At 62.3% G+C, this 13,446-nt stretch overlaps 7 protein-coding genes across 7 annotated transcripts; 4 read left to right on the top strand and 3 right to left on the bottom strand.

The window, feature by feature from the left end:
* Positions 1-70: 70 nt before the first annotated feature.
* On the bottom strand, positions 71-614 carry MJAP1_004312 (uncharacterized protein; the record flags this gene model as incomplete). The annotated part of the gene is made up of 3 exons (XM_060268229.1): positions 71-183; positions 215-370; positions 401-614. 3 exons carry the CDS (start codon positions 612-614, stop codon positions 71-73), a joined length of 483 nt encoding a protein of 160 aa, XP_060124212.1.
* A 183-nt stretch (positions 615-797) lies between these two features.
* Positions 798-1,443, top strand: MJAP1_004313 (uncharacterized protein; the record flags this gene model as incomplete). The annotated part of the gene is made up of 2 exons (XM_060268230.1): positions 798-1,222; positions 1,251-1,443. The coding sequence occupies 2 exons, from the start codon at positions 798-800 to the stop codon at positions 1,441-1,443; spliced, it is 618 nt and encodes a 205-aa protein (XP_060124213.1).
* A 237-nt stretch (positions 1,444-1,680) lies between these two features.
* IWS1 (Transcription factor iws1) lies at positions 1,681-2,859 on the bottom strand (the record flags this gene model as incomplete). The annotated part of the gene is made up of 4 exons (XM_060268231.1): positions 1,681-2,465; positions 2,491-2,582; positions 2,605-2,713; positions 2,844-2,859. The coding sequence occupies 4 exons, from the start codon at positions 2,857-2,859 to the stop codon at positions 1,681-1,683; spliced, it is 1,002 nt and encodes a 333-aa protein (XP_060124214.1).
* A 238-nt stretch (positions 2,860-3,097) lies between these two features.
* Positions 3,098-5,190, top strand: ADI1 (1,2-dihydroxy-3-keto-5-methylthiopentene dioxygenase; the record flags this gene model as incomplete). Its single annotated transcript, XM_060268232.1, has 2 exons — positions 3,098-3,250; positions 3,274-5,190. 2 exons carry the CDS (start codon positions 3,098-3,100, stop codon positions 5,188-5,190), a joined length of 2,070 nt encoding a protein of 689 aa, XP_060124215.1.
* Positions 5,191-5,879: 689 nt separating this feature from the next.
* Positions 5,880-9,727, top strand: MJAP1_004316 (ubiquitinyl hydrolase 1; the record flags this gene model as incomplete). Its single annotated transcript, XM_060268233.1, has 6 exons — positions 5,880-6,054; positions 6,103-6,335; positions 6,364-7,702; positions 7,947-8,566; positions 8,589-8,695; positions 8,719-9,727. The coding sequence occupies 6 exons, from the start codon at positions 5,880-5,882 to the stop codon at positions 9,725-9,727; spliced, it is 3,483 nt and encodes a 1,160-aa protein (XP_060124216.1).
* SYF1 (pre-mRNA-splicing factor syf1) lies at positions 9,728-12,739 on the bottom strand (the record flags this gene model as incomplete). The annotated part of the gene is made up of 3 exons (XM_060268234.1): positions 9,728-9,963; positions 9,990-10,455; positions 10,478-12,739. The coding sequence occupies 3 exons, from the start codon at positions 12,737-12,739 to the stop codon at positions 9,728-9,730; spliced, it is 2,964 nt and encodes a 987-aa protein (XP_060124217.1).
* Positions 12,740-12,787: 48 nt separating this feature from the next.
* MJAP1_004318 (uncharacterized protein) lies at positions 12,788-13,415 on the top strand (the record flags this gene model as incomplete). Its single annotated transcript, XM_060268235.1, has 2 exons — positions 12,788-12,954; positions 12,977-13,415. 2 exons carry the CDS (start codon positions 12,788-12,790, stop codon positions 13,413-13,415), a joined length of 606 nt encoding a protein of 201 aa, XP_060124218.1.
* Between the last annotated feature and the right edge of the window lie 31 nt (positions 13,416-13,446).

The raw sequence follows: 13,446 nt of genomic DNA on the forward strand, positions 1-13,446 counted from the left end.
GGTCCGTACAGAGTATTTCCATGCCAAGTTGCAACGAACTGGCAAAACAAACCATCCAACACAAACGCAATTAGATGTAAGTGTCGTAGGCCTGGGGAGCCAGCGTCACAGGAGTGTTCCTGGTCGTGGTAACGGTGTGCTCAGCGCGGGGCAGAGCGGGCACACGCTTCAGGTCGACGTGCTCTGGAGGTCAGAAAAAAAGTTTTATACGTACCGCCACGCTCCTTGGCAGCGCGCTTGGCAGCAGCGTTGCTCTTCACACGGCGGATGAAGTCGTCACGGCACTTGGAGTGACGGACGTGCTCAACACGGAGGTTGACACGCTTCTCCATCTTGCGGTTGCCGACAGTCTTGTACACAATGACACCGACTAGGGTAAGCTTCCTTTTTTAATACATACCAGCACGGGGGAAGACACCGTACACAACACCAGTGCGGCCCTGGTAGTACTTGTGCGGCATACCCTTCTGCTCACCGGGGTCAGCGACAATGTCGACAATGTCGCCGGCATGGAACGGCCTCAAGAAGCGGCTGACCTGAACCTGGCCATGCTTCTTGAACTGCTTGGCAAACATGTGCCTGGTGCGCGCCCTGTAACCATAGCTGTGCGGCATCTTGACAGATTACTCGATGGTAGGGGAGAAGCGCTGCGGACTCCTTTCGAGGTAGGCGGCGCACCAGTGGAACTATACTACATCACGTGACGAATTATTTTCTTCGGCCGGAGGAACGCGTGCGCCAGGGAAGAAGAGCGCTGGTGGCCCACGGCTGTTCTCTCACCGCAACGCTTCATCAGCATGCCCATTGCTACTCACCACTGCAAGGGCGCGCCCCGTAACTCGAGCAAGACTTACAAGGTCCCCCGCCGTCCTTTCGAGAGCCCTCGTCTGGATGCTGAGCTGAAGCTCGCGGGTGAGTACGGTCTGAAGAACAAGACCGAGATCTGGCGCATTGCCCTCACTCTGTCCAAGATCCGTCGTGCTGCCCGTGAGCTGCTCAAGCTCGACGAGAAGGACCCCAAGCGTCTCTTTGAGGGTAACGCCATCATTCGCCGTCTCATCCGCATCGGTGTGCTCGACGAGTCGCGCATGAAGCTCGATTACGTGCTGGCCCTCCAGATTGAGGACTTCCTGGAGCGTCGCCTGCAGACCCAGGTGTACAAGAGCGGTCTCGCCCGCAGCATCCACCACGCTCGTGTGCTCATCTACCAGCGCCACATTCGGTACGTCTCTATGAAAACTAACCTTTAGCGTCGGTAAGCAGATTGTCACCTCGCCCTCGTTCATCGTTCGTCTCGAGTCGCAGAAGCACATTGACTTTGCGCTCAACTCGCCCTACGCCGGTGCCCGCCCTGGCCGTGTTAAGCGCAAGCGCCAGGCTTCGGCCGCCGCCGCCGAGGGTGGTGACGAGGAGGCCGGCGAGGAGGAGGAGGAGGAGGAGTAATTTCCTTCGCTCCCCACTCCCTATTCCCATGACCATGGGTGCACACCAGTCTTCTCCTGGTGAAGGTGCTCACGGTGGTACCTGGGCACTCGGGCTCGTCAGCGCATTTGTATTTTCCCTGGCCTCGCTGGGCTAGAAAACGCGCTGGCAAGCATGTTGCTAGACATAGTGACGACAAAAAGCAATACGAGAAGTGAAGACCTATGTTTGGGATATACGAGTGATCATCACATAGCGCTAGCGCCGTGCGTTGGCATCCTTCAGGCGCGACCGGAAGCGGTTCAGGCGCTGGTGGTTGGCGATGCGCGATTGGTTGTCGTGGTCGTTTCCGCTGCCGCTCACATGGCTACGCGGCGCGACCTGGAAGCCGGTGGTGACCGCCTGCGGAATACCGACATGCCGGCGCGACGCGTCCAGGCTCGGCGCCACATTCACCTGGCTCGAGGGGTTGTACGGCGAGTTTTGGTACCACTCGGCCTGCGACACATGGCGGTCACGGTACGAGGCGGAGCGCTTCAGGATCGGGCGCGTCCACACCTCAATCAGGTGCTCGGCACTGCGCTTGATCGGCGTCTCGACGCGCTTGCACAGCGAGTAAAAGACCACGACACGGCCCAGGCCGCTCATCTTGAGACTGATGGTATCGATCGTCATCTTTTCCAGCACACCAAACAGCTGCTTTTGGATATTCAGAGCAGGCAGACTGCGGTCGGGCAGCGGCTCGAGCCAGCGCTTGACGCCTTCCAGCAAGTTGTTGTCCAGAATCGCCTGGTGCAGATGCGTCTTTTGCAGCGTGCTCACGACGCGGGGAAGCAGGCGCAGCTTGGCCGTCGCAGGCTGCTTGAACTTGTTCGCCTCCTCATCCTCGTCTGCGGCAATAATCATATCGGTACGCAGCGCCGACACTTCCTCGTCGGCCATCAGCTCGAGATCGTCTTCGCCAGCCGCACGGCGACGCGTCGACCTCCGCTTGCCAGACTTGAGCGCGGCATCAATCTGCGCATTGACCTGGGCGCGGATCACTGCGTCAGCTAGAAAAAAACGTACTCTCTTTAGACGAGAGCGCGGCGGGCTCCTCGGCTTCGGCGGGCTCCTCTTCCACCGGCGCATCGTCGTCGACGGTATGCTTTGCTTTTTTTCTGGGTCAGTCAAAGCACCTACTTCTTCTTAGGGACACTCGAGACCGCCTCGTCAGCCTCGCGGCGGGGGATGCTCGGCAGATCGCCCGCACTCTCGGCGGCCTCGCCGTCGGCCGTGGGGGGGACGTCGGCTACTTCTGCGATCAGACGCGCCACGCACCGTTATCAGACACCTCCTCATCCGAGTCGCCACCTGCATTAGCCGTTTATTCCATGCGCATACCGAAAATCTGCCTGTGATCCTAGAGTCAGCGCAACCACCTACCACGTCCGCCATGCTGTGTGGATCGTCACAGTCAACGACACACACCTCCACGCGAGCCCGAGACGTGCCCCCGGCAAACTCGAGTGCCTAGTAGGCACGTGATTGTGCCCCACCCTGCGCCGGCCGCGTCGCTGCAGCGGCGTGCGTCGCTCCATCGCTACGCTCCGGCAGGCGATCGTGTGTTGAGCAGTGTCTGTGCACCAAGCACGGCAGGCTATCTATGGCGTCGTACTCTATGAACGGCGCAATGATGAACTCGGGTGGGGCGAATGCTTCGCATGACACGGCCCACTCCGAAGCGCCCGAATACACCCTCTCTGGCGTGCTGCATTTCCTGCAGAGCGAATGGCGGCGCTACGAGCACGACCGCAACAGCTGGGCGATTGAGCGTGCAGAACTTCGCGTACGTGGCACGACTAACAACAGGCGCGCATTGCTCTGCTCGAAGGCGAGCGCCGCGGCGTGGAAAATGTCAAGAACGACCTCCTGCGTCGTATCAAGATGCTCGAGTACGCCCTGCGTCAGGAGCGCTTCAAGGGTCTGTCGGGCACTCCGGCCTCGTCTGTGCCTCCGGGAATCGCCTCGAAGCAGGCGAGCGAGAAGGGCAACGGCACGCCCTCGCCGCAGAACGAGGAGGTGGCACAGGCTGCACCGCCCAGCACTGCTCCGGAAGCGCGTACCAACGGCAACGGTAATGGAAAGGGGCAGGGCGCATCGAACAGCAGTGTCAAGCTGCCGCTCGGCGTCAAGGACGCCAAGGGGCGCGCCAAGAGCCGCGCCTACTTGCAGCAGTGCCTGCAAGAGATCGCGTACCTAACAAGCCCCACGACCCTGAACCCGATCGCGGACAAGATCGAGCACGAGGGAGGTGGCGCAGAAGCCGGTCCACCGCGCCCGCGTCTCTCGCTCCTCGAGCACCACGGTCTGTCGAGCGAAGAAAAAGGGGTATCTGGCACGCCTATGCCGCATACCGACGACCCCTTTTCGCGCCTTTCTGTCCCGAAACCCAACGCTACTGCGGGTGTCGGTGAGCGCGAGGCAGCCGACGAGTGTGCCGATACGCTTGCTGCCAAGCCCGATGCCGTGCTGGCTGCTGCTGCCCCCGTTTCTGCTACGAATACCGAGTCGTCCTCTGCCCTCCCCCCCGCCTCTGCCCCTATTTCTGCCCCTGCCTCTGCCCCAGCCCCTGCGTCTGAGAATGCTGCTGCCGTCTCTGCGTCGGCCTCTGCCTCGTCTACGTCCTCGGTTCAGCCTCCGATTAGTGTGCCGGACGTGCAGCTCTGGAAACTAAAAAACACGATCCAGGCGCACTTTGACTCGGTACGCGCAGTGGTCTTTGACCAGGTCGGCGACCGTCTCTTTACGGCCTCGGACGACTGCACGATCAAACACTGGAACGTTAAGACCGGTGCAGAGGAAGCCACGCCCGAGCTGCTCACGACGCTGCGTGGTCACCAAGGCGCCGTTACCTGCCTGGTGCTTTCCAAAGAGCAGCAGCGTCTGTACAGTGGCTCGCTTGACTCTACCGTGCGCACATGGAAGCTGACGGATGGCGAGGTGCCGAGCAGTGCGTTGGTCGCTGACCAGTCGCAGGCGGTGTGGGATCTTGCGCTGTTCCCCTACCATGGACAAGAAGATGCGCTGCTTGCGACGGCCTCTGCCGACGGCACTGTGAAGTTGTGGTGGACCGACAGTGCGGTGCCTGAGCGTCTGCACCTCAGCTGGGACTACTTTGGCACGCAGCCCGAGGAGAGTGCACAAGCTGAGCGTGCCTCGCTCGGTACGCTGCCCGTCCCGACGTCTGTCACTGCGATCCCAGCCAATCTTCGCGTGTGTGCCGTGTCGTTTTCGAACGGTGTCGTAAAGACCTTTTCGCTCGAGACTGGCAAAGAGCTGAAGCGTCTTGCGTCAAATGTGGCCCCTGGCGAGCATTCGAATGCGCATGCCAATATGGTGGTGGCTCACCCTACCCTGCCCCTTGTGGCCACCGCGCAAGAGGACAGCTATATCCATATGTACGATGTGATGACCGGCGCCTGTACACTTTCCCTCCATGCGCACGGCGACAGTGTGTCGTGCATTGACATTGACCCCTCGGGCCTGACGCTCGTCAGTGGCTCGCACGACTGTACTGTGCGCTTCTGGGACATTGACAACCCCCCCGCGCCGCAGGATGCGCCTGAGCAAAAGCAGGACATGCCCACATGTTCTGCGGTATGCTTCCAAGAGATCCAGCCCCATCAAGTCAAGGCCAACGAAGGCGTGCTGTCTGTTGTATACCATCCTACTGCCCCCCTCGTTGCGACGGCGGGTGCAGACGGCACTGTGCGTCTCTTTGGCTAAAGTGTTTGGTATTTTACGTAGCAAAAACATAATTGTCTCATAAGAGACACTCTTCTCTGATCATGATTGTCATCCTTACTGCAGGGACCATGCTAATCTTCTCTGTATCGTTCCAATTTTTTCGTATGCTACCCGAAGGTGCGAATAGTAGTGCAATTCGTAGACGACCCCCTTTGCGATTCTTGACGCGAATCAGTGCGGAATTTCCTTGGCCGTTATAATGCGGGGTGACTAATCCTGCGCAGAATGGCGCGATGGTCGGCACGCGGGGGGAAAAGCTCTGCGTGAGCTTACAAAACAGTCAACCGCGCCTAAACCTGCCCCCGGTCCGCCGTTGCCATTATCTCCGGGCCTTCTTGCGTTGGTGCTGAAGAACTGTCTTCTGAGACAGTTGTACTGGCCTGCAGGTTTGGAAGGATCCACCCGTTGATTGTATATTCACTTGTAATTGAGCACGCCACAGCCCGAAGGGGCCTTCGAGCAAGCCAAGTCCGACAAACGAGACTGGCACAATGCCTGACCAGAGCTTACTACATTCCTTCGACTCTTTGAGTGTTGGTCGTGAGGCGTCTCCACGTCTCGCAGCACAAGACCCGCTCGTGAAGGACATGTATTCGTCGCCCAATAGCGCGCCTCTGGATGCGCCACTTTCTTTTTCTCCTTTTCAAGTTCCGAATGCCTTGCCGCCGATGCCAGAAGGCGTGACGCCCAACATGTATTCGTCGCGCTTCCAGCACCTCTTTGCGAATGGCGTGCCGCCGCCCAGCGATGGGTCGTCGCTCACGCGCAGCAGCTCTAATGAGGACGAGATGTTTGGCCAGCAGCCTATCGACGGCGGCTTTGAACTGCCCGGCGCTGCGCCAGGTGCGCGCCCCACTCTCCCCTTTTACTCTAATACATGGGGAGCTCCAGGTGCGCCGGCGAGCATTGCGACGCCCGCGATATCGTTTGGCGGCGACCGCAATATGCCCGCAGGTGGCTCCGCTGCGATGCAGCCGCCGCTCCAGCTCGGCGCGGGCCCGATCCGCTTTGGTGGCCAGCTGCCCACCGCGCCGGCGAGCAGCGATACGGACATCATCCCCACTGCGATTGTCATCAAAAATATTCCGTTTAACATTAAGCGCGAGCAGCTTTTGCATGTTATTGTACGTTTCTTTCTTTATGCTAACGCAGCGCGACCTGGGGATTCCCGTGCCTTATGCCTTTAATTACCACTTTGACCAGGGCATTTTCCGTGGGCTCGCCTTTGCCAACTTCCACTCGCCCGCCGAGGCAAACGAGGTGGTGGCGGCGCTGAACGGCCTCGACGTGAGCGGCCGTAAACTGCGCGTGGAATACAAAAAGGTGCTGCAAGCCGGTGAAAAGGAGCGTATCGAAAAAGAAAAGGCCATCAAGCGGATGCAGATGCCGCACTCGGGGGACAAGGAGCGCCGGAAGGACAAGTCGCTTACGCCCGAGTTTGCGGGCCTGCCGCCCCTCGGTGGCCTTTCGCCGAGCCCTGCGCGTGTCGCGTCGCCCGGTGCCGCGCTGCTCAACGGCTTCTCGCCGCCGTCGGCCGCGTCTGCGCTGCCGTCGATGGCGCACAAGGACGGTAAATCGGTGCACGACCCGTCGCCGTTTGTGCGCCCGACCGACGCGCAGCACGACACACCGCTCGACCTTAACGATGCCGGCACACTGGAGATCTACTCGCGTGTGCTCCTGTTCAAAGACGACCGCATGCGCGACGAACTCGCGTTTAGCCGGTGTCTTACTCCCGCCGAGCGCCGTACGGTGCACCTGGTGGCCCAAAAGCTGGGATTGTATCACTACACCGTCGGCACGGCCGACGACTGCCACGTCTTGGTGACCAAGTTTGAACGCCCCCAGCACGCCTCGCCCAAGGCCGAGCACGACGCGCCGTTTGGCGAGCGTCCTCAGCGCCTTGACCTGCGGGGCAAAAAGTCGGTTCCCGACATGAAGCGCGCGATGCAGTCGGAGCGCGACGTGCTGCACGAGCTGGAGCGCGCCGCGAGTCCCGCGAAGCGCAACCTCCTTGCCCCGACCGCCGCGATTGGCGCGCACAAGTCCAACACGAATTTGCGCGAGAGCTTTGGCTATACACAGGACCGGCGCTTTGACGCATTTAACAACTTTGGTGCGAACAGCGCCGCGCCCAACATCTTTGCCTCGCCTTTCGACATCCCTGTTGTGCCGCACGTCGCGCGGCCGAACAGTGTGGATATTGAGCGCCTGGAACAGTACCATAAGCATGCCCACCCGGCCTCTTTCCGCTCGCGCTCGCCGCTGGCACACTCGGGCCTCCCGCCGAGCGCCTCGTCGCCTGTGCCCCCGATGGCGCATAGCACCGGCGCGCTGGAGGCCCCGGTGCCCGGCCTGCCCCACCGCCCGCATCCCACCCGCAACATGCCGGTTGACTTGATGCTCGACGGGCACGCGGCCAAATCGCGCAGCCGCATGGCACCCCCTTCGCACGCATCCGCCCCGGAGAAAGGGCGCAGCAAGCACGAGGGTCGCACTGCACCACCACATTCGGAACACGATACGACATCGCCACGACCGGTCCCGCCAACGATCACCACGAGCTCCTCGAATGATGAATGAATAAAGACTCATGGCCAGACGCGTTCTTATACCTGCATCCATTCAGTCGACCCCTTGCCCCGACCTCGTGCGGCGGTCGGGGTGCCATAGCACGAATTAATTGCTGATTCCTCCACGTGCCGCCATGGAGCACGATGTGCGTTGTGTGCAAGGCGTGGTGTACGGTGCAAGTGCGCAGCGTGCGGCGGCGCATGCAGGATTAAGCGAGGCCGACGTAGCGCAGGCCATCGAGCAACTACACGTTCACGCACAGCCGTGCGCGAAGCGCTCGCCGCGGCGCCCGCCGCCGAGCGTCGCGGGCATCCTCTGGCAGCGCCCCCCGCTGCTGATCCCCACGCAATCCAAAGTGACGCCGGTTACGCTGAGCCGCCTCGCGTTTGAGGAGGCGAAGCGCGCGGGCCTTGCGGTGCACGGCGCTCCGAGCGTGTTCAAGCATACATCGGCGGCCAAGGAAGCGGGCATGAGCAGCTCTGCGCCGGTCTCGCCGTGGGGGCGCCCGCGGGCGTGGGCGAGCAACGCGTCGCCCGCACAGGGGCGCAGCGCGCTCGTGCAACACAGCCCTGCGATCTCGATCCAGATGCACGCGTCGCCCCCGACGTCGGTCGAAGCGAGCCCGACGCGGGCGCCGCGACAGGCCAAGACCTGGGCGAAGCCCAAGTCCAAGGCGCAGAGCATGGAGCAGCTCTATGCGCGTGCGCATGAGCGCTTTGATGCGCCACTCACCGTGCCGGTCGGCCTGATTAACCAAGGCAATTCGTGCTTTGCGAGTGTCGTACGTCGCCCGACTCACCCAGATCCTCCAAATGCTCGTGTACTGCCGTCCGCTGTACAACTTTCTTACAGAGCTCCACGCGATCGTGCCGCAAGACCTGTCGAACTCGACGCCGCTGCTCGAGGCTGTGTACGTGCGAAAGACTCACCCAGATTCCGCTTCTACACAGAGATTCCGCTGGCAGACGACCGCGTGCTCGAGACGGACGTCGACCCTATCCTCCCCGACTATGTCTACGACGCAATGCGGCTGCACAAGCGCTTTGACCTCTTCCAGCTGGGCCACCAGGAGGACGCGGAAGAGTTCTTTAGCCTCGTCCTGAGCACGCTCCACGACGAGGTCCTCCTCGTGGAGCAGCGCGCTGAGGCGCGCCGCAGCGCAGACCGCAGTGCGCACCGCCGCATGGCCAGCATGCCGCAGCTCGATACGCACACCGATGACCACGTCGAGCAGCGCGAAATTACGCGCCCCGAAAGCCCCGAGCAGGACCAGTGGCTCGAGGTCGGCCAAAAGGGCAAGACATCCCTCACGCGCACCGCAACCACGCGCGAGGGGCAGTCGCCCGTGTCGCGCATGTTTGACGGAAAGCTGCGCAACGTGCTCACCATTCCCGGCTCCAAAACGAGCATCGTGCTCGAACCATACCGCTCGCTTCCGCTGGATATCCAGCCCGACTCGGTGCGCACGATCGAAGACGCACTGCGCCACATTACCGTCCCGGAAGAAATCTCGGGCGTCTGGTCGCCGGGCCGCGGCGCATTTGTAGACGCCACCAAGCAAGTGCTGATCGAAATGCTGCCCCCGGTCCTCGTCCTCCACCTGAAGCGCTTCGTCTTTGACGAGGTGGGCGGCGTGCAAAAAAGCTGCAAGACGATCACGTACGGGCACACGCTCGCCATCGATCCCGCGGTGCTCTCTGCGCCGCTGCGCCGCGCGGACCCCGCGCCGCAATATAAATTGTTTGGCGTGGTCTACCACCACGGCCGCCTCGCGACCGGCGGGCACTACACCGCTTCGGTCCTGCGCCAGGACGGCTCAGGATGGATGCACATCGACGACACCTACGCACGCCCTATACCCGCCGAAGACGTGCTGCGTGCCGACCTTTGCAACGAAGGGACGACCAGTCCGGCCTACCTGCTTTTCTACCACAGACTGTAGCTACAACAGATCGTCGTCCTCGCCACCGACCTGCTCGGCATTGGCCGCGTCCTGCGCCGGCCGCGACAAGGCGCTTGCCGAGACGAACGCGGGCGCATCGCCCTTGGCCTGCGCCTCGACCATCGCCATGGGGTCGGCGCCTTCGGCCGCGGCGGGCGCCTCGCCGGTCTCGACCGAGGAGAGGACCGTGGCGAGCTCGGTGTTGTACTGCGCCTGGACGCTGCGCTTGATACGCACTGGGTCAGTAAGGGGTAGTACGTACGCATTTCGCGGAAGGTATCTTCGGTGCCCGCCTCGATCTCGAACGTGTTCCACGTCTTCCAAAACTCTGGCTGCGTCTTGGGGTTGCAGAACTGGCTCGCGTGTGCGTAGATCGCACGCGCACGCTCGTTTTCGCCGAGCTTGCGCTCCATCGCGGCAAAGCGCTGGCACAGCAGCGCCGTCTGGCGGTCGGGCAGCGCCTCGATGCCCGCCTCGTAGATGGGGCGCGTGGCCGCCAGGCCGTAGTTCGCAGAGGCCTTGGCGGCGTAGAAAATGTACATCTCGTAGCGGTCGTTGACGGCAACAGCCTTGGTCGCACGCTCGTAGATGCTCATCGCCTTGCGCACCAGGCCGTGCTCCTCCTCAAACTGGCCGTACTGCAGGTAGAGCAGTTTGGCAAACTTGGGGGGGCACTTTTCGAGCGCCTGCTCAAACAGGTCGCGCGTACGTTCGAGGCGCGAGCCACCCTGCGTCAGTAAAAGTACGTACGTATCGCTTGGCAAACTTGCTCAAGTACACGTTCCACAGCTCGAACGCGACGGGATACGTAAAAACCTCGACGCCACGCTCGTACACCTTGAACGACTCTTCAAAGTAGTGCTGATCCTCGAGGAACGTGGCGTAGTTGATGATCGTCTGTGCATTCGCAATCTTCAGCTCCATGATCCGGTCGAACGCCTGCTTGGCGCTCTCGATCGACCCGAGCGACTCTTGCAGATCCGTATAGAGGCCCCAGAGCTTGAGGCTTTTAAAGAGGCGGCTCTGGGGGGGGAGCGTGTCGTCATAGTACGACACGGCCTGGATCTTGTTCTGGCCGCTGGGGCCCGCCGTCGCACGCGACAAGACACGCAGCGCCTCGTCATAGTTCCCGTTGCGCACCTCCATCTCGGCCCACGCACACCAAACCTCGGCGAGGTCGTCCACGCGGCGGTACGGCACCTTGATCGCACGCTCCAAGATTTGGCGCGCAGACGGAAGATCACGCAGTGCCTTGCTGGGATCCGTGCGTGCCATCGAGCCGCCGTCCTCATAGAAGCGCGCAAAGTGCAGATAGAGCTGGTGCAGGTTCGGCGTCGCCTTGCGGGGATTAATCGTCTCGATCGCCTGCTTGTACGTCTCGATCACCTTCTTGTCCTGATCGCCCCACAACGCGACGCGCTTCTCCCACTCTTGCACGTCGTCGGGGTTGCGGCGAAGAAGCACGTCGTTCACAAGGAAGGGCCGGCGCTCCATCAGCTCCTCAAACTCTTGCATACGCTGGTCAACCTCGGCCTCGCGCTCCTCGACCGGCGCCGCGTCCTCGTCGTCCTCCGCGAGCTCTTCCATCATGAAGCTGATCACATTCTCGCTCGTCTCGGCGTACGCGTCAAAGATCTGCGTAAAGTCGCGCACCGTCACGACCTGCTTCATGCCTTGCTCAAAGGTATCGCGGGCGGCGACCAGGTCGCCACGCTTGATATAGTACGTCGCCAGGCCCGTCCACAGACGCCCGGCCTGGTCGGGGAAGCGCGCAAGACCGTCGACCTCGACGATGCGGTGCACCGGCAGCTTGGACGGGTCCGCGGCTTCGGTCTCGCTCGCAGGCTCAATGACGGAGCCGTCGGCGTTCTTTTCCAGGGGGGCACACGCCTCCTCCTCCTCGCGGCTCAGCCCAATCTCCTCCGGGAAGCGCTCGGTGAGCTCCAGCCACTCGATCAGCAGCTGGAACGGGCTCTTGCCGTCAGGACTGATATAGGTGCCGGCGAGCGCTTTGCGCGCAAGCTGCAAGAGGATCTTGGACGCCTCGAGGATGCGTTTCTGCGCCGTGACACTCAGCTCGTCCTCGTCCTCGTCCTCCTCTTCCGGTGCGATACTCGACTGCGCGCCATCCGCATAGCACGGCGCGCCGCGGTGGTCGACCAGCAGGCGGACATACCGCTCCGAGAGACTGGGGTCCACGCGCAGGTACCGGCGCCAGACCTTTTGCGCGACGTGCCCGCCGCACGTCTCGGCCCAGCGCAGGTAGATCTTCCACACGCGCAGGTGCAGCGATCCGGGGAGCGTGCGCAGCGCACGATCAAATGTGCGGCGCGCATGCGTACGCGACAAGGCCGGGGAACACTTGGGGTGCACAAACAGATTCAGGTAGTCGAGCCACAGACGCGGCATCGTCGGCAGCCACATGAGCGCACGCTCATATGCGGCCGCGAGCGAGTGCCATTCCTTCCAGCCCAGCACGCCGTCGAGGCCGCCTTCGTAGATGTTGGCCTGCTCTTCGGCCTTGCGCGTGTCGAGCAGCGTCGGACCTGCGTCGACCGCGACGCTGTTTGCCTGGAGCATGCGCTTGCGTGCGGCTGCAGCACCGCCCTGCAGCTCGCCCAGCACGAAACGCGCGCGCGCATCGAGGTACTTGTGCCACAGGTGGTAAGAACGCGGAAACTGGGCCAAGGCACGCTCGTACACGCTCACGATGCGCTGGAACGCGAGGCGCTGCGACGCATCAGAGAGCAGGCCCAAGAGGCCCACGGCTTCCGACGACATGCCCGCATCCGGCAGAGGACGCTTGCGGTAGTTGCTGTCCTCGACATGCGCAATGTACGACATCCACGACCGGAAATTGTCCGTGTTGCGCAGGAGCTCCTGCTCCAACACAAGATCGTCCAGCGGCACGAGGTCCTCGTGCGTCGCAGGCGACGGCACGGGATAGCTCAGAGGCAGGAGCGCGCTCAGGCGCCCCAGCTCAGACGCGCCGGATTCCTCAGCGCCTGGCATGGCGGCGACGACGTCGTTCTTTCGCTCGGCCGAACTGGCAAGGTTAGCATGCGCCAAGCGTCGGGGTCGGGTGCGCGGCGCGAAGGAGGGCGCCTCGCGATCCCCGTGAATGTCGCGGACGAGGATCTGGACGAGTACATTGCCGAGATGATTCTGTCCGAGGCGCGGGCGAAGGAGCTCGCTTATGAGCGCCGCAATTCGGGGACTTGTACGACGTACGTCGCGTCACTGACCCAGTTCCAAGGCGCCTGCACGCACCAACAAGCGGTTTCTGGCGTCGATGATACGCAGCGTCGACTCGCACAACCAGCGGCAAGAGGCACACGAGGCAGAGGTCGCACAGGCGCAGCGGCCGAGGGAGCGCGAGCTGCTTCCCAACCACGGGTCCCGGGGACTGCGCATGGACCGTGCCGAGGCGCGAGCGGGCTCGCGTTGGGATGTGCGGCCTGAGCGCGAGGGGCGCGAGCAGAGTGGCGATCGCGAGCGCCGCGATCGTCCCGAGCGATACGACCGCGACCGCCACGAGCGCCCCAGCGGCAATCGGTACGAGCGTCTACGGTCGGACCGCCACGCACGGCCTACACTCTACCGCACGCGCTCGCCGTCGCCCGAAATTGGGCCGCAGCCTGCTGCTCCTGTGCGCCAGTGGGATGTTGGCAAGGATCTGTCGTTTTAGCAGCTGCTATCCCTGACAGTCTGCACGACTT

This window comes from Malassezia japonica, chromosome 9 (genome assembly GCF_029542785.1).
Source record: "Malassezia japonica chromosome 9, complete sequence".
Classification (NCBI taxonomy): Eukaryota; Fungi; Basidiomycota; class Malasseziomycetes; order Malasseziales; family Malasseziaceae; genus Malassezia; species Malassezia japonica.